At 34.5% G+C, this 20163-nt stretch overlaps 1 protein-coding gene across 2 annotated transcripts in view; it reads right to left on the minus strand.

The window, feature by feature from the left end:
- Positions 1–20163, minus strand: part of LOC114346319 (homeobox protein abdominal-A homolog) — a 378791-nt gene that overhangs the window by 341062 nt on the left and 17566 nt on the right. Inside the window, exon 2 of one of the 2 annotated variants that reach the window (XM_050642572.1) lies at positions 9317–9349. In XM_050642572.1, coding sequence (XP_050498529.1) covers positions 9317–9349 — 33 coding nt within the window. Of the gene's footprint in view, positions 1–9304; positions 9350–20163 lie in introns of both variants that reach the window. The other variant, XM_050642571.1, reaches the window with a different exon arrangement.

Raw genomic sequence — 20163 nt, forward strand, 5'->3', positions numbered from 1 at the left:
ATTACAAATGGAATAGATCAGTTTTTGTCATTGATCATTCGAAAATCTTTATTCGTTTAAGAAATATAGCCTGGATAAATTAGTCTGGGACACATAAATTAACAAAAATAAACTGATATTTTCTTGATTATTTACGAACCGATTTTATTTTTAAAAAATATGTTGAATAGACGATCGAAGACCACATCCAAAACAATAAAAAAATGTACAGGGTGCTATTAAAAAAATTAGGTTAGGGGTTGTAACTAAGGGATGAATATTTAGGGGATGATTTTTTCTACGCCATATTACAGTGTATTACAAATGGAATAGATCAGTTTTTGTCCCATTCGAAAATATCTATTCGTTTAAGAGATATAGCCTGGCTAAATTAGTCTGGGACACCCTGTATATGTGAATATCTATCCGCAATTCAAAAAATGTCTCGATTAAGCTACTTATTTTTACGAGGGGAATCCAAATCTGCAATAAAAAATGTGAGTTCCTATTTAATAATGTAACGTTATCCCCACCCCACCTCCAGGGGGGAGTCGGTGGTCGTGTTTGGTGTCATTCGATAGATTCTTAAAAAATATCGAAGACGTATTTTTCAGTTTTTCGATCCGATGATCATTTCGCGAAATATTCGACCATTCCGTTACTTTTGGGGCACCCTATCAGGGTGTCGGATTCGGGATAGCTATTTTAATTTCGATTCACCTATCTCTTCCATTTTTTTCTATTTTATTTTCAATTCATCGAGTGTTTTTTGTTTCCCTTTTCCCGCCCCTACTACTTGTTATATTTATTATTTTCTTGGTCTGCCTCTTTTTCTTTTTACGATGTTCTTTGCTTCATGTACCTTTTGTTGGGTTGCATCCTAATCTAATGCCCATACCGGTTCATTTGTCTCTTTGCTATTTTACTCATTATCGGTTCTTGGTTGGCCATTCTTCTAATACGTCTCGTTGCTTAATCTATCTGATTCTGTCGTTCCAACTATCCTTCTTAAGTGTCTCACCTCCATTCCATTTTTCCTGCCCTTACGTTTTTCCAGAATGGTCAAATGGTTTTCACTGACATAAAGCACAGGTATCACTTGTGTTATATATTTTTATCCTTAGACGTCTCTCGTGTAAGTTCCCTTTTTCCAAGTACATATTGGGACTAACGCATAGTACAGGGTGGCCCGAAAAGATTGGTCATAAATTATACCACATATTCTGGGGTCAAAAATATTTCGATTGATCCTAACTTACCTTAGTACAAATATGCTCATAAAAAAAGTTACAGCCCTTTGAAGTTTCAAAATGAGAATCGAATTTTTTCATTACATACATATATCGAAAACTATTAGATATTTTTTATTGAAAATGGACATGTATCATTCTTATGGCAGGAACATCTTAAAACAAAATTATAGTGAAGTTTGTCCACCCCATAAAAATTTTATGGGGGTTTTGTTCCCTTAAACCTCCCCAAACTTTTGTGTACGTTCCAATTAATTCATTATTGTGATACCTTTAGTTAAACACGTTTTTAAAACTTTTTTGCCTCTTATTATATTTTCGATAAGGCAGTTTTTATCGAGATGCGGGATGCGGCTTCTTTTTTAATATATTTACATAAAAATTTTATGGGGGTTTTGTTCCTTTAAACCCCCCAAATGTTTGTGTACGTTCCAATTAAACTATTATTGTGGTACCATTACTTAAACACAGTGTTTTTAAAACTTTGTTACCTCTTGGTCTTTTTTTGATAAGTCACCTTTTATCGAGATGTGGCTTCTTTTTCAAAATATACCTAAAAATGTAAATTATAAATAAATTTTCAGATTATGTATTATTAACAGGTCTCTATAATCGTACTTTTAACCATATACAAACATGTGGTGGATTCGACAAATATTCAAAATATGTCGATAAACACTGGCTTATCGAAAAAGTACTAAGAGGCAAAAAAGTTTTAAAAACATTGTGTTTAACTAATGGTGCCACAATTATAACTTAATTGGAACGTACACAAAAGTTTGGGGGGGGGGTTTAAAGGAACAAAACCCCCATAAAATTTTTATAGGGTGCACAAATTTCACTTTAATTTTTTTTTAAGATGTTGCTGCCATAAGAATGCTACATGTCCATTTTCAATAAAAAAATCTCTAAGAGTTTTATAAAATAATCGATTTTCATTTTGTAACTTCAAATGTAACTTTTTTTGTGTGCACTATTGTATATAGGTAAGTGAGGTTCAATCAACCTATTTTTGACCTCAGAATCTGTGGTATAATTTCTGTGCTCTGTGCGTAAAGCGAGTTAAGTCCAAAAATGGTCGAAATTAGCCAATGCACTATCTGTATGTTAGAATTTGATATCTACATGTGTGTATAATTTGTGAAGTAACATTCCATTTCTAAACTGGGATATTCATTTTTCACAAATGAAAAACAAGCTGTGTAAAGCGTGTTAAGTCCTGAACTTAGACGCATGATTATTTAAGAAACAGGAAGACTCAGTGTGTTAAGTCCCACAATTTTGGGACTTAACACACTGTACACTAATGAGTTATTAAGTTGACTCTGTGTGCGCAACGCGACGTTGCAAACTTTAAACGTGTTCAAAACGGTGTTTTAGGACTTAACTCTCTTTACGCACAGAGCACAGATTTATGACCAATCTTTTCGGGACACCCTGTATAACGTGCTTTATTTCGGAGCTTTTACGGCTTTATATCAAAATTATTTTCTAAATAAGTTGTGTTACGAATCTTCTATATCTACATATTTGTAAGGTCGCATATTGAGTAATACTTTAATTAATCAATATTCCGTTTCCAGCAATAACTATGTACTTGTTTACATGCTCGTATATTTTGTTACGTTGTATAAAAATAGAGACATTTTACCGAACCCCCCGCTGTTCAAAAATGATTTTCTTACATATAAATACAGCAATTCCAATAACTCTTACATTTTTTCCCCAGCGGGTGACCATCAAAAAATTAAAATAATTTTAATAAAATTAATTTAATGGTATGTTTAGCTACTACACGAGGGGCATTTCCTTGTTTTACAGAACTTACATAATTATGGAAATATAATACTTTTTTGAGCTTAGATAATATTTTTAAATAACTGATATAGGTGCCCACTGTCTGCCTACATTTATGAAAGGTCAGTAGCGTGCCAAAGGCCATTCACTATTTATCATAGAGCTGATGTAAATATGGTATTAAATATCAGGAAAAATGTTAAAAAGATAGTGTCTTGTAGGCGCTTTTGAGGCGCCTGCCATTATTACACTGTAAACAAGTCATAGAACCAACGATAATACACGGTGGCAAAAATTTTAAAAACAGCAAAATTTAAAAGAAAACAAACATTATAGCAAATTCTGCGATTTGTATATAATATACAAATTAAATTAACCAAACAACAATGAAAATGTTGGATTCTACAGTTTTTCATATTTACTTTTCATACTTGCTACAGTTGTTTGTTTGACGAGAAGCTCAGTAGTCAACATGAAGACAAAACCAGCTGCAGACTGTGGTTCCTACCACAAAATGTTAAAAGCAGAATTCCGCATTAAGCTACACAGAATACAATTACAAATAAAAGAGAAAAATTAAATCCAAAGCACTCAGAAAATTTAGAGAAGCATTAACAAAAGCTGACCTACCCTGGCTGACAAAACGTGAGAATACACAAAGAAGTGGATGGCCGAAGCTAACAACAACACAAATCTCAGAGAAAAAATAGAAAGGAAAAAACATTGGATGACTGATGAGACTCTGGACCTTCTAAAAGAAAAGCGAAAACTTAGAAACGGCACATCAAATTCAATAAAAAAAATAGATTTAGGCCCCATAAATACAACTATAAAATAATTGATGAATTCGACCGTTACTTGATGGAAGTTCATTTTATCTCACAATAAAACACTGAAAAACGTTTGTTTTTCTATACTTCCACAATATTACAACTATTACAACTATGTTATTACTACAGCTGTTTCGGCAAAGTGCTCAAGTGATATATTTAACAATATGTTTGCCTTTTTAAGTCTTTAACTGAAGAGGTTGAGGAGTGGGGAGCTGTTTGTCTCGAGTTGGTCATTCAGAATTATATCTGTATTTTTCAATTTATTAATTTCCATTGATTCTAAAAGTGATAGCTTAAGGCCTTTATTTTGAATATGTAGAATTTGAAACTCTTCATTGAAAGAATGATTATGATCTAGAAGGTGAAGTGCGTATGTAGAAGTGTCTGTTTTTCTATTGTTGAAAGCCCTTTTGTGTTCTGCTATCCGTTTGTCAAAAGTTCTGCCAGTTTGACCGATGTAAGTTTTCGGACAGTCACCACAAGTTAGTTTGTACGCACCACTCTGTAGTTGCTTTCTCTTTCGGCTTTTATTGTTTTTAATATGTTTGCTTAAGTTGTTGTTAGTTCTGAAAGCTGGTGTTATTCCTTTCTTTTTTAAATATATTGAGTTAATATTGAGTTCACAATAGAAACAGAACAGAATAATTCCATAAACTTTCTAGATGTAACGATTACCAGACTACACAACAAACATGAGTTCTCCGTATATCATAAACCTACCCATACTGACACAACTATACACAATTCATCATCCCATCCTACACAACACAAATTAGCAGCCTACCATAGCATGATACATAGACTGACAGAAATTCCTATGACAAAAAATAACTTCGAGACAGAACTAAATATCATTAGACAAATAGCAGTAAACAATGGCTATAACGAACAAACAGTTAACAACATTTTAAACCAAAAACTCCATAAGAAAGCCTTGAAATTAGTGTATCCACCACCACAGAAAGAACCCAGTACCTTCTGCTCTCTCACATATACTGGCAAAATAACAACAAAAATGGCCAGATACATAAAAAAGAAAGGAATAACACCAGCTTTCAGAACTAACAACAACTTAAGCAAACATATTAAAAACAATAAAAGCCGAATGAGAAAGCAACTACAGAGTGGTGTGTACAAACTAACTTGTGGTGACTGTCCGAAAACTTACATCGGTCAAACTGGCAGAACTTTTGACAAACGGATAGCAGAACACAAAAGGGCTTTCAACAATAGAAAAACAGACACTTCTACATACGCACTTCACCTTCTAGATCATAATCATTCTTTCAATGAAGAGTTTCAAATTCTACATATTCAAAATAAAGGCCTTAAGCTATCACTTTTAGAATCAATGGAAATTAATAAATTGAAAAATACAGATATAATTCTGAATGACCAACTCGAGACAAACAGCTCCCCACTCCTCAACCTCTTCAGTTAAAGACTTAAAAAGGCAAACACATTGTTAAATATATCACTTGAGAAAGGCACTTTGCCGAAACCGCTGTAGTAATAACATAGTTGTTGTAATAAATTTTGTGGAAGTATAGAAAAACAAACGTTTTTCAGTGTTTTATTGTGAGACAACTATTATAAAACACTTGCAGAGGGGAAGGTAATTAAATTAAAAACATAAATATGTGCATATCCGAAAAATATTCAAAATATTTAAAGAATAAGCTAGATAATACTCTGGAAATAAGAGGGGAAAATGCAGAAGAAAATAAATGGATTGAGGACGAATGTAAAAATTTGAAAAGGTAACTGAATATGAGTACCTTGGATAACAATTACAAATAGAGGAGACGAAGAGACAGAAACAGATAAGCGGTTGTTAAAAGGTAGCAAAGCAGTAGGATCATTGAACGCACTGTTGAATGCAAAAAAACGTAACCGTGGTTGTCAAAATTGGAATTTATGAAACAATAGCAAGACCAATGGGACTGGCGCAGAAAAACAAACCAGAAACTAATGGAGATATATAAGAGACCTAAAATCAGGGCGCAGAGAGTTAGATGGTTGGGACATATTTCACGAATTCCAGAAGAAAGGAACTTTGCAAGAGTTTTGCCAGCAGGAAGACAAGGAAAGAGAAGAATAGGGAGACAACGAAGGAAGTGGTTTGATACCGTCAGGACTAACGTAGAAGAGACTGGAGAGAACAAGTGAAGGACAGGAAAAAGTGAAAGAATTTAGACCGAAAGAAGTGGGCTTCTAAGGCGCACTACTGGAGAAACATGCTGACCGCCAACAAAACACTTTTTTCTGGCTGGTTTTTCGGGCTGGTCCCCAAAATTCACAAAAATTTAATTCCTACCTCTGCGGCTTTTGATAGTATTGAACAACACTTTTCCATTGCAAGTCTAATTTTGAAAAACGGTTATACTATTCAAGTTTGGGGGAAAATCTTTGCTGCTGGGTGTGTTTGTGTGTGTACGTGTGTAGAAACGTTATCCGTTCTGAATTTTTTTTCAAGAGGGGGTCGGGACCGATTTAGAATTTTTGCAGTTTGTGACATTTGACCACCCATAAGCCAGCTATAGAACTGGGTAAGTACAGCAGGAACAGGGCATATTATTTTTTGTGTGAATACACCAAATCGGTGGTGCTTGAGTTCAGCCTTCAAAAGTTGCCTAGGTGGTAAAGATCGGACATACACACGACCCAGTATAGACGAAAACTTAAAAATTGAACTTTGAAAATTTTAGTTTTTCGACAATTACTCAAAATCTCCGCCTACGAATTGCACCAATTACCGAGAGTTTGTAGGAGGACTCCGGATGCGTCTAACGGTGTGTACCTCATATCTAAGAAAAATTGAATTTTCAAGTTATAGGTCTCATAAGTGTGATCAAATCAATTTTCCATGAGAAAAAACAGGTTTTCAAACTCATTAAATCCCATAAAAGCCCAAATATCATATTTGACCTTATGTGCATCAGACACTACTTGTCAATACCTTTCAAACGCGTGTTTAGTGATCAAAATCGGTTAAACCATTTAGAAGTTATCGAGCTCCAAAATTATAATCCACGAAATGCCCTAATGGTTACGACGCTAAACTTGTGATTGGACAATCAGAGTTCATTTACCAGCCATTCCAAAATATTGAAAAAAAAATATTAGGATTGCTGGGATATGAAATTGGATTGCTCGATCACAAGTTTAGCGTCGTAACACTAGATTATTTCGGCGATAATGGTTTAGTGGTTTAACGCTTAACGTGTAATCGGGAAACATTACATTCAAGTTCATACATTTAATTTAAAAAAAACTTTGAAAAACCCTTGACAGAGAGAATAAAACCGCTAAACGCGGTAAGAATGAGTGGCGCACACAATATTTCAGCAACAGAAGAGCTGATATGAACATTATATGGGGCAAAAATGTATCTTCATTTTGATAGATAATAAAATAATATAAAAAAAGGGTTCAAGGCAGGTTTCGATTCAGAATTGGACTACCATCTCCATATAGCAACTATTTCAGCATCCTTATGCATCATCAGTGAAGTTTATGCAGTCACAACTCTGAAGGGAATATAAACATTCTGCCTCTTTTAAGGCAAACCATCCAACACCCTTTTAAGGCAAACAATGGCAAACCATAAAAATATTGTTTATTATATTTTTATTTCAATTATTCTAATTGTTTAAAAAGTAGTAAACTTTGTATCTGGGGCTTTTCGTTGTTTTCCTCGTAATACCAGAGATGTCGCTAGATTGCGTCTCAAAAGGTGGGTTCATTGCATCGCGATGGTTTGCCTTAAAAGAGGCAGAATGTTTATATTCCCTTCAGAGTTGTGACTGCATAAACTTCACTGATGATTCATAAGGATGCTGAAATAGTTGCTATATGGAGATGGTAGTCCAACTCTGAATCGAATATAAACAAAACCTGCCTTGAACCCTTTTTTTATCTTTTTCATTTTACTCAGTTTTTGAGTATTTAGAAACTGTCTTTCGGTCCTTTTCCTAGACGAAGAGAAGGTAAATGCGTGGCCTAAGTGTCCTCTATTTGCTTTCTCCTATTTTCGTCGTCTCTACGTGATTATATATTGTAAAATCCGGAGATATGGGATGCAGCCAGAAAGCAGTTTATTAAGGAAAAGTCTTAGATTTAAAATATTGTTTATTATATTTTTATTTCAATTATTCTAATTGTTTAAAAAGTAGTAAACTTTGTATCTGGGGCTTTTCGTTGTTTTCCTCGTAATAAAATAATAGTTTATTTTGAAAGATTTTCCATGATATTTGCTAAATTTGAAGCACGTTAGTCAAACTGCAAACTTTATAGGTTACTCTTTTGTGCATTTTTGTGCGCAAATTTAGCAAATATGGAAAAATCGTTCGAAATAAAACTAGAATTTTATTTTACATCACAATGAAAATACATTTTCGCGCCACGAAATATTCATATTATCAGCTCTTTTGTAGCTGAAATATTGCGTTTAGCTGGTTTTTATTCTTGTATTAACCTTACGATATAATTTCTATACAGTATGTTGCAAATATTTGGAATAAATTCGTTATTTCGTAAGTCAGCAACTTTACGGAAAAAACCTGAAACAGGTCGATTTTTAATTTTAGATTATGATTTTTTGACATATATATCGTGATAGTGACGTCATCCATCTGGGCATCCAGAATAGGGGTCATATTCTGGCTCATTTGAAAGGGTATTCAATTCTCTATTCAGCAAGATAAACATTAACGTAATTATTTAGACAGGGTGTCCAAGAAAAATATTTTTTAATTAAATTAATTGACACAAAAAGAAGAATGTATGTAATTTATTTCATTCAAAATACATTTTACTGCTATCAGAAAACAGAAAAAACTATTTTTTCATAAATAAACATTACTGTTCGCTTAATTTCAATGTTCAAGCTGCCACTCATCTGCCTCTTGGCAGTTAGAACAACCAATTTAAGCGAAAAACAATGTTTGTTTATGAAATAAACATTTTATTTTTTTTTCTGCTAGCAGTAGAATGTATTTTGAATTAAATAGATTATATATATACATTCTTCTTTATTTTTCAATTAATTTAATTTAAAATAATTTTCTTGGACACACTGTATAAATAATTATGTCAATGTTTATATTACTGAAGAGAGAATTGAATAACCTTTGAAGTGAGCTGGCACACGACCCCCCATTCTCATTTAAAAAATCATCCAGTACGTCAGTACGCTCAAATGGATGACGTCACTAGTAATATGGTATACATGTCAAAAAATCATAATTCAAAAATAAAACTCAACCTGTTTCTCAGGATTTTTACTTTAAGTCACTGGCTTACGAAATATCGAATTTATTCCAAACGTTTGCACCATACTGTATAAAGTATTTTCTATTTCTACTTCTAATCTAATTAAGACTAATGTTAGTAAAATCAAACTAAATACATTAGTTAATAAAATAAATAAAAAAGTATATGTACCATTGTACTCACCACAGACGACCCGATCAAAGGGACTCATCCAGTCTAGAAAAGAAAGATAAGCATTATCACAATGGCTTCTAAAAAGTATAATAATGGTACAGTAAAATAGATATGAGCAGTGTTATCGCATAAGTTATGGTTATTTAGGTAATACCATGGCTTTATAATGATATAATATTTAAATAACGTCCCATATAATTTATTTATTTAAATAGATTAATAAATTTCAGATATTCAAATGAAGCATTTATCGGAGAAGGAACAAGATTTTTCGTAATAAATCTTGCTGGTCTTGTTGGGTATGGTGGGAATGGGAGTTCTACTTTCGAGACGCTGAATTATAATATTGAAATAAATTTGTGTGAGACCAATAACGGAGATTTATCTCGAAAACAAGGTTTTCGCCTTGGAATAGATTTCAATATGACTGTAACACCTTTTTCTTATTTATTTCTATTGATTGGAAAGGCAAATAGTTAACATGGTGTGAAGAAATATTGTTTACCACACGTTTTGGAAGAGAAACATTCACAAAGTGTGTGTTCGAATAAATGCATTGGAACATTTAGAACTATTTTTAATTTAACCATAAAAATATAACTACACTTTTGACAATAATTCGCCAACTGTGAAAATATATAAATGGCAGAGTGTTAGAGCGTTAAAGGGTGCAGAAAGAAGAAGGGGGTGAAAGAAGGAAGAGAGGAAGGCCGAAACAATCCTGGCTAGGGAACGTCGCAAAGGAATCTTTGAAAGGATCTTTGGTTCCCAGGAAACTGGGAACCGGAAGACGAAAATCGTTATAAATAACCAGGAATAATAATAATAAAAAAAGTTAAGATTTGATGTCGAGATTGAGATATCAACTACGCCATTGAGGTCTCAAGCTTGTATCAGAAAGGCGAAGGGTGAACAACGGCTAGTGAAAGGGTCTTGGTGATAGTATCCTTGCCAAATAGATGCTCTTAATAGGTGCCAAGTAATGCTGTAGTCGAAACTTCTTGTAGATGCAACTAGCAAATCCTACCCACAAACGGGAGGGTGAAGGCGTGTCTTAAATCTGAACCATTGGTTAAAAAATTGTTTAAACAATTTCTGCCCAAAAATTCCGCCCGGCACCCTTTAGATTTGTTTAAAGAGGACATTTTTGAATAGGAATCCACAAAGAAACCGAATCAGAAATTTTTCCAGACGGGAGCGGTCTCACCACATGGACTACTTTACAAACCTAATACATGTCAGAAGTTACACAGGCGCAAATACTGACTCAGACCACTTCCTGGTAAAAGCCAAGTTGTGACAAAGAATTTCCAACGCCAAAAAAGAAAGGGGCACTAGACAAATAAACTACATATAATGCAAAACAGAGAGAAACAGTTTCATTCATACATAAAAGAAACCCTAGAGCAAATCTGGACAGTCGACCAGTTAAGCACGGCAATGTGGAACAACTACAAGAAGGCTTTGACATTTGGAGTTTAGCAGCCGAAAAAACATGTATGCCGGGAATATCCCGAACCCAAGAGAAAAAACTCCTGGTTCGACTAAGAATGTCAATTTTAAAGAATTGTTTTCATTTAATTGCTATTTTCATTTTTTATCGTGTCAGGAAGTAAAAAACGGTATATTCAAATTTCTTTTATAATATATAACGTTAATATATTCGAAAATTTTACATTTATTATTTATTCACAATATTTTACCAAAATTAACTGCAACCCGGTAAGTAAATCTTTTTAGTAATTAGAGCAAGTAATTGTGTAACTAAATATTATGCATCATTTACTCCATTTACTTTTTAACAGACATCTCATTCAGTATTCAGTCATCGCAAAATTTAGTACTTAGGGACATTTGTGTGACAACCTATTATGGACGGTAAAATTCGAAGAAAGCGAAATGTGGGAAGACGAAGAATACCCTGGCTTAAGAACTTCAGTGAATGGTTTGAATCAGTACCGGATTAAGGGGGGGGGGCTATGGGACTATTAGCCCCTGGCGGTAAATTTTGAGAGGCGGTATTTCAAATTTATGGGGTTGCAGCAGAATGCACTATGGAAAGTACTTCTTTTTTTAGTTGTCGAAGAAATTTATGTTTTTTTCTCAGCTTCAGCTTACAGATGGAAACGACTCACTGATCTATTGAGAAATTGTGGTCATACAAAATTTGTTCCAAAAAGAGTTAATGTGACTCGATGGTGAAGACGATTTAATGCATTAAAAGCTCTTAATTTATGCTATCAAGATATAAAGCAAGCACTTTTAGAGTTATCCTCTAACGATTAGTCTATCCTCAAGCAAACAATTTACACAAAAAGATGACCGCCCTGAACTTGGCACCCTTCCAAATTTTTAGAGTTCTGAGCTCTTTTTGAAGAGTTCTATAGTTCTCGCCGGGGTGCAGAAAGAGTTCTGCAGTTTAAATGCCGTTTTTTTTTTAAACAAATTTTGGGGTGCCAATTTCAGGCCGCACCCCTTTTGTGCGGAAGGGTAGTTCCAGATGCACAATTTGGAAGAAAATAAAGAGTTCTAGAGTTCTCAATAGTTTTTTTTAAGAGTTCCGTCATAGTACGCGAGTTAGGGGCATTTGAAAAAAAAGCGAAGATTTGCCGCCGCATGCGTATTGAACGATACTTGAGAATTATTATAGTTTAATATTATTTTAGTATAATATTATTATAGACTAAAAATAGGAGCTTTTCATGGAGCAAATCGAATCAAAAGGAGCAAAAAAATTTGTATTTGTTATTTAAAATAAAAAGGAGGCAAAAAATATTTTTTATTTAAGAAAGATGAACCACATATGCAGATATAGTTTAATGGTTAATAATAATCCTTTGATTCATGAAGGGTGCTATCATTAAGGGTGTCAAGCTCAGGGCGGTTAACAAAAATATAACAACTCTAATTTATTGTTTATGAATTATGAATAAATTATTCATAAACTTGTATAATTAAAGACAAAAATTCTTATGTAAATAATTACTAATTCGAGATTCAATATACATTAAATTTTTAGTACACTTTGATAAAAAAAGGGAATATGCATCGATTGTTTAAATGTTAATATTGTCTTACAAATTTTTTTGCTCCTTTTGATTCGATTTGCTCCATGAAAAGCTATTTTTAGTCTATAATAATATTATACTATAATAATATTAAACTATAAAAATTCTCAAGTATCGTTCAATACGCATGCGGCGGCAAATCCTCGCTTTTTTTTCAAATGCCCCTAACTCGCGTACTATGACGGAACTCTTAAAAAAAACTATTGAGAACTCTAGAACTCTTTATTTTCTTCCAAATTGTGCACCTGGAACTACCCTTCCGCACAAAAGGGGTGCGGCCTGAAATTGGCACCCCAAAATTCGTTTTAAAAAAAAACGGCATTTAAACTGCAGAACTCTTTCTGCACCCCGGCGAGAACTATAGAACTCTTCAAAAAGAGCTCAGAACTCTAAAAATTTGGAAGGGTGCTATCATTAAGGGTGCCAAGTTCAGGGCGGTAAAAAGATGGCTACGTTAGAATTTGGTATTTATATTGCCTTTTGGTTCGAAGTACTGGAATGAACTGACCTAGCCAGTAAATCTTTACAAAGCGCAAATATGGACTTACATACATGTTCGTCTTTGTATAATAGCTCATTACAACTTTTTTACGAGTCTCTTACGAGTGATAAATGTAATTTATTTGAACAAAAGGGGCAGCTCTTATCACAACAAACGGAATACAGCTAAGAAATTAGAAGTCACAAAAGAAAATTACAGTTTGACGAAGCAGATAGAGAAGAGATCCATCCTTACACCGCAAAATAAGATTAGAACCCAAGTACTTTATAAAACAATAATTGATTAGGTATTTGGCAAATAATCTGAAATCTAGAATAAAAGCGTATGAAGATCTTGCCATCATTTTCTCATATTTATTTTCTCTACCTCTTTCAGAGGATAACGTGATTTCAGACAAAGCGTCGGTATTAGTGAATATTTATTCGAATGACTTTAATACATCTCTAGCAAGTGAGGGTATTGAGTTAAAACATTTTATAATGTCACTACTAGGGTACTAGGCCAAGTTGAGTATAAAAATCCAACAACTCATAGTGCTACTTTTGTGGTGAAGGTTTTGCATAAAAATAATATTTGCAACCTTCCCAAACGTAGAAATAGCACTAAGAATCTTCTTAACGTTGATGGTTGCTAATGCAACTGGTGAAAGATCATTTTCCACTTTAAAACGGTGCAAAAATCATTTGAGAAATACGATGAGGGAAGAAACATTAAATTCGTTCGCTGTTTTAAATATTAATAATGATCTGCTTACAAAATTAGATTTTAATAAAATCATCGAACTGTTTGCAAGTAGGAAGTCCAGGAAAATTTGTTTGTAAATAATTATGTTAATTTACTTTACCTATAAGTTGTGAGTTTGTGTCTTTGTGGCTTTTTTGTATATTTGTAATAAATTACCTAATAATATTTAAATTGTTTTAATGAATGGTTAACCTAAGACGCATCTATACCTACTGCAGAGTGGCAGTATAGTATGACCGGGCGGATGTAATTTCGGCCGGAAAAAGGGCAGGTACTAAAAGCCGGTAGGTAAATTCGGCCGGAGGTTTTACCCTTAACTACAGACATCCCAATATTATCACGTAACTACAGACTCCCGGTATTTTTTACCGGTCATTATAAAATAGAGTCAAAATATAAAGTTAATAATAAAAAACAAAACCGTTTTGCATTATGTGTTTTATGGAGTCTCTAGATATGGGAAAAATGGTAAAATGAGTGATTTTAATAATATAATACAAGATTTTTGAAGAATAATCTATTAAACCAGAATTTTGGTAACATTTTTGGTCTATTGAAACAAACGGCCATAAATGCTATGGACAAAAATTTAAACTTTTTTTTAACAAATAAACCTAACATAGAATCACAAAGGAAATATAAAATAGCATCCACGAAAATTTTTTACATCCATGAAAAAAATCTGCAAGGGGTAAAATTGTAATAAAATTAAATGGCAATTCCATTTTTGCAAAGTGGCCTCAAAATTTTTATCTTCAAATTTAACCTTCATTGAAGGTCCAGGATGTCTTCCACAGTCCATTTCTTTACTTTTTCCCCAAAAGCACAAAAAAATAATGTAAACATTTCAGATTTACAAATATAGTACTCATATAAAAATACTCCCTTAACACAGACATCCGGTAATTTTTACCGGTTAAGATTTTTGATGTGTACCAGAAAAGAAAATATTGACAATACACAATACACGCTTTGACTAGCATTGTTATACAAACTGCCCGAGAGGTACAGAGACACATGAACTTGTAAGTTGTGAGGTTACCACGAAATCCACATTTTGGGAATGCCCGCCGGTAAAAAATACCGGATGTCTGTAGTTAAGGGTTAATTACTTCTTATTCGTTTTGAACCGAAATTTTGCTAATTTTAAAAAATTAATATATTATAATATTATATATTACACAGTACAATTTTCAAAGGAGGAAGACCTAACGCTTCGTCAAAACCTAACTTTCGGGTATTAGAGTGTAGAGTACCCCAGGAGTGTAATTACCAATATTTTAATCTCATCGTAAACATCAACCCCTCGGCCGAAATTACCCCTGTCATAAATGGTACCCCTTGATTTATGCAGGTAGGCCAAGGGATTACCGGCCGAAATTACGCCCGCCGAGTATGACCTAGCCCCCGGCGGTCCATGAACTAAATCCGGTACTGGTTTGAATGCAGTAGTGCAGAACTCTTTCGAGGGACAGTCGAGTCTGCATGGCGATGATGATGTCCAACCTGCGATAGAAGAAGGCCGCATTATGTGCAATAATGAATACCGACTTCTACAGTTGATTCTATATGGGGAGATTGAGGGGGAAGAGACACCTTGGACGTAGAGGTATACATCCTGGCTGGTCAATTTTAAGAAATTGACTGGTCTAACATCAACTGATATGTTTCGAACTGTTGTGAATAGCATAAGAATGGTCAATGTGGTTGCCATCAATAGAAGGTAGACATATTTTTAGACGAAGAAGATTATTGACTCGTTTCTCCTACCTTAGTAACTAGTGCATGTAGACCTTTCATGCTATCTGGGAAAATTGTTTTGTCATCTGCATATTAGAAATTATTCCGACGTACTCCTTCATCAATGTCTTCCAGGGCAGCTTTAATTATATTTTCTGACTAAATACGAAAAAAGATAAGACTCACCCCTGTCTGATATTTATTCATAACTACACTATGTATTCATCACAACGTCTTCGCTCAGTTGGCTGTCTGGAATTTTTGCTATTTGGCCTTAAAACAGGTTGCTGATTATTCTAAGGTCACTATTATCGATGCCAGTGCTTCTTAATATAGATAAGTATTAAAAAAACTAAGTTTTCAATTTAATAGCACATAAAACAACATCCAAAAATGTTATTCTACATCCTACCGGACTGAAAACAATGGGAACCTTCTCTGGTAACACCTCCGAGGCTTCTACAATTTGCAAGCCATAACGGATGCTGAGACTAAGGAAGATGGGGGAATTTTACAATTTATAATTCACGTCCCATCTGCTCAGCGCGGTAAAGTTCCAACGAGAATGGTTCCCTTCGTACTCCAATCGGAGTAAACATGTAAATCAAAAATGAATATTTATTTTCAATTTCGTTGCAACACGAAACTACAGCCGAAACCCAGTTGCAACACGAAACTTAGTTTTTTATAGCAGTTGCCACTAGGGCATCCCTGCCATTTCGTTCGTTGCAATCCGTGACTGCACGCCGGGGTTTGTCCTAGTTGGGTCAGAGAGGGCAGCATATGTGCCTCCTGATGGGAGAATAATAAGTTTCGAAACCGGTAGAGGTGCTTGCTGCACTCTCTGATTGAACTGGAATAATGGTGCGGCTGTAGTTTCGTGTTGCAACGAAATTGAAAATGGATGAATATTGATTGTTGAATGAATATTATTCATTTTTGATTTACATGTTTACTCCGATTGGAGTACGAAGGAAACCATTCTCGTTGGAACTTTACCTCGCTGAGCACATGGGACGTGAATTATAAATTGTAAAATTCCCTCATCTTCCTTAGTATCAGCATCCGTTATGGCTTGCAAATTGTAGAAGCCTCGGAGGTGTCACCAGAGAAGGTTCCCATTGTTTTCAGTCTGGTAGAATGTAGAATAAAATTTTTGGATGTTGTTTTATGTGCTATTAAATTGAAAACTTAGTTTTTTATAGCAGTTGCCACTAGGGCATCTCTGCCATTTCGTTAGTTGCAATCCGTGACTGCACGCCGGAGTTTGTCCTAGTTGGGTCAGAGAGAGCAGCATATGTGCCAGCATATAATAATGGTGTGGCTGTAGTTTCGTGTTGCAACGAAATTGAAAATGGATATTCATTTTTGAGATAAGTATTAGTGTATCGTGTTTGACTTTATCAAATGCCTTCTGAGGTCGATGAATGTAAATATCACAGTTGAGATCTCTGAACGCTGGGACAAAACTTGTGTAAAAATAAGTTCTTCACTTGTACTTGTACCTACAACATCCTTAAAACCAAAACTCTGTAAGTGTTGGTTGTTCTTCGCATACACTTTTTTGATTAACTAATATCTTCTAAGATAATTTGGAAACGATATCTGCCTGCCTTGAGTAATCGTTTGGTTATTAAATTATAATATGTAACTCAAAGTGCTGGATGTAAAAGAATTCAGGGAATTCCTGGTTTACTCCATCGGGAGACTGAGGAATTCTTGACAATACATTGGGACTTCCGATGCTTATCTCCCATATACATAATATATACAAGTACATACCTACTGTAGCAAGGCAAGAAAAAAATACCTTTACGTTGTATATAATTTAATTCCTTCATATTTTCCTTTTAAAAAGTGAATTTTTAGGTAGTAAATGTCGACTCCTTGAATTATTTAATAATTTTCAGTTAAGTAATTACAGCCTTCTGAGTAAACAAGCCATGCTCTTGTTTTCCAATGAATAAAGTTGATAGGAAGGAATTTCCGCTTAGCAATTAAAACCAAATCGTTAAGAGAATAATGCTATAAATCACAAAAGCTAACTTAAAACCGATTATATTTGACAAACCGCAATCTTCGAGGAGAACTTTAAGGGCCAGTACAAGTCATAAAACACTTTTATAGCTTTTGAATCGCTCCCATTAAGTTTACGCGTCGCTGGACTGTTCTGTGGATCTGGATCCGACGGATGACGGACAAAGACAGAGCACTGTTCTGTTTTGGTATCTATGAAACCAATTTCGACGCTTTTATCAATCGAAATGGATGCCATAAATAATCCTTTGATGACCGTTCAGTAGGTCGTAGCTATAAATCTAGGCATAAAAGCGAACTTTTAAATAATAGAAAGGATTCTCTTCTACTTTCTTTCGTTTATTCTGTAATAGAATGGAAAAATATGTAATAGAATCTTTAAGATAAATATTGATAAATGTTTTTGAACATTTATATCGATAGCGGTAATTAGTTCCCTAGATTTAACTACTTTTTTCTATTGGCCTTCCAACAAACCAAAAATACCTATTCGATTCAAAAGCTAGCGAAAAGATGGTAGCCATATTAGCCCGATCAAAGAACACGAAACTTTACGAAAACCTCAAAAAAATAAAGGTAGGATGAAAATTTGGGAATAGGTAGTTGAAATTGTTTATTATTATAATATAAGAAAAAGTTTACAATTCTACATCCCCTCCATTTTACAAAAATCTTTGTAAAATGGAGGGGATGTAGAATTGTAAACTTTTTCTTATATAATAACCAATAGACAATTTCAACTACCTATTGCCAAATTTTCATCCTTCCTTTATTTTTTTTGGGTCAGATTGTTCTTTGATCGGGCTATATCCTTTTTCGACTACAAAAAGGCATTATTTGATAGAGTAAAACTTGATAAGCTCGTAGCCATCTTGAAAGAAGCAGGATTTGATGAAAGAGAATCATAGCCGATCTCTCTCTCTTCAATCCTGACCCCCCCGGAGGGAGTGTAGTGGTCGACGTGATGTCGTGTATTGTCCGTCTCCAAAGATCTCTGTCTCTGGTCATTTCTTTTAATTCATGCATAGGTCTTTTGCATATTCCTGTAATCTGATCGATCCATCTTGTTGGAGATCTTCCTCGTGATCTTCGGCCTTCCATCTTTCCTTGTATAATGAGTCTTTCCATGTTTTCTGTGTTTGCTCTTAGGGGCCATTCAAGTATTACGTAACGCAGGTTGGGTGGGGGGGGGGGGGGCAAAAATCTTTAAAAATTGCATTACGCAATAGTTAAACTTCCATAAGAGTGCGTTACGTAGGGGGGGGGGTTAAAAATCTTCAAAAATCGCGTTACGTAATACTTGAACGCTCCCTTATAACGTGTCCAACGTATTTTAATTGTTGGAGATGATGGACTTTACTGGAGAGTCGTTGGCTAACTTTTAGCTCTCTTAAAATTGAATTATTTGTTCTATGGTCGGTCCAAGGAATTCGTAGCATTCGTCTCCAACAGAACATTTCACTGGCCTCTATCTTTCTTCTTTCCGAATTTCTCAGGGTCCAAGATTCACATCCGTAGGTCAGAATTGGGAGTGTTAAGCAGTTGATCAACCTCATCTTTAACGCTCTTGAAATTTGACAGTCCTTCCATATTGTGGTCATTTTTGCTGTGACGACTTTTGCTAGATCACATCTACGTTTTATTTCTTCCTGTAGTGACCCTGTGTTTGTGATTAATGATCCCAGATATAAGTATGAGCTCACAACCTCAAACCGATCAATTGTGGTTATGTGTGGATGATAGTTATGTAGTCTATCCACTATCATGATCTTTGTCTTTGATATGTTTAATTGCAGACCAAATATTTGACTGTCGTTTTCAACCAGTCGTATAAGATCAATCAGCTCTGCTTGACTATTTGCAAGAAGGGCTGTGTCATCTGCGAAACGTAGGTTGTTTATTTTATGACCATTTATTGAGATGCCTTTTTCTCATCCTTCAAGTGCTCTTCTCATAATATATGCTCTCCATATGAATAATTGTGGAGATAGTATACATCCCTGTTTGACAACCCGTTCTGGATGAAATTCGTTTGAAAGTGTGTCAAGCACTTTAAGAAGCAGGATTTGATGAAAGAGAATCATAGCCCATAGGTAGGTATATAGTTTATATTACACCTAACTGCCAACATCAAGTGGATGGCCAGTTGACAGAGGCAGTCTCTATAGATAGAGGAGTGAGATAGGATGCATTACGTCACCAGTGTTCTTAAAGTAGAGAAAACCATATTTAAAAAATCAAAAACGGGAAATTTTTAAACCACAGAATAATTTGGCTGGATAAGTAACCAATTTACCCATCACTTTAAAGAATAAGCACCTAGATAAGCATATAGATAAACAATAATTTATTGTCGTTGAACAATGCTCCATTATTGTTCTACCTTGGAGCGGTACCAAAACCAGTAGCATCTCTCCCTCACTCCTATGGCGTTACAGTCATTGCCTCTTACTACATCCAAACCATTCCCTAAGGTTCTTTAGCCATCAGTTAAGTCTGATTCTTATGGATCTTTTTCCCTGGATTTTTCCTTGCATAATGACCTGGAGTATTAGGTAGGTATTTATCTCCCCTTATCACATGTCCCTTATATCTTAATGATCTTCTCATAATTGTAAGAAGTACTTCAATTTTCTTATCCATACGTTTCATTACCTGTACCTGTACATAGGTTATTCTATCTACCCATGAGATCTTCATTATTATTCGGTACATCCACATCTCGAATGCCTCCAGTCTTCTCACGTCAATTTTCTTCAGTGTCC

This window comes from Diabrotica virgifera, chromosome 2 (genome assembly GCF_917563875.1).
Source record: "Diabrotica virgifera virgifera chromosome 2, PGI_DIABVI_V3a".
NCBI lineage: Eukaryota > Metazoa > Arthropoda > Insecta > Coleoptera > Chrysomelidae > Diabrotica > Diabrotica virgifera.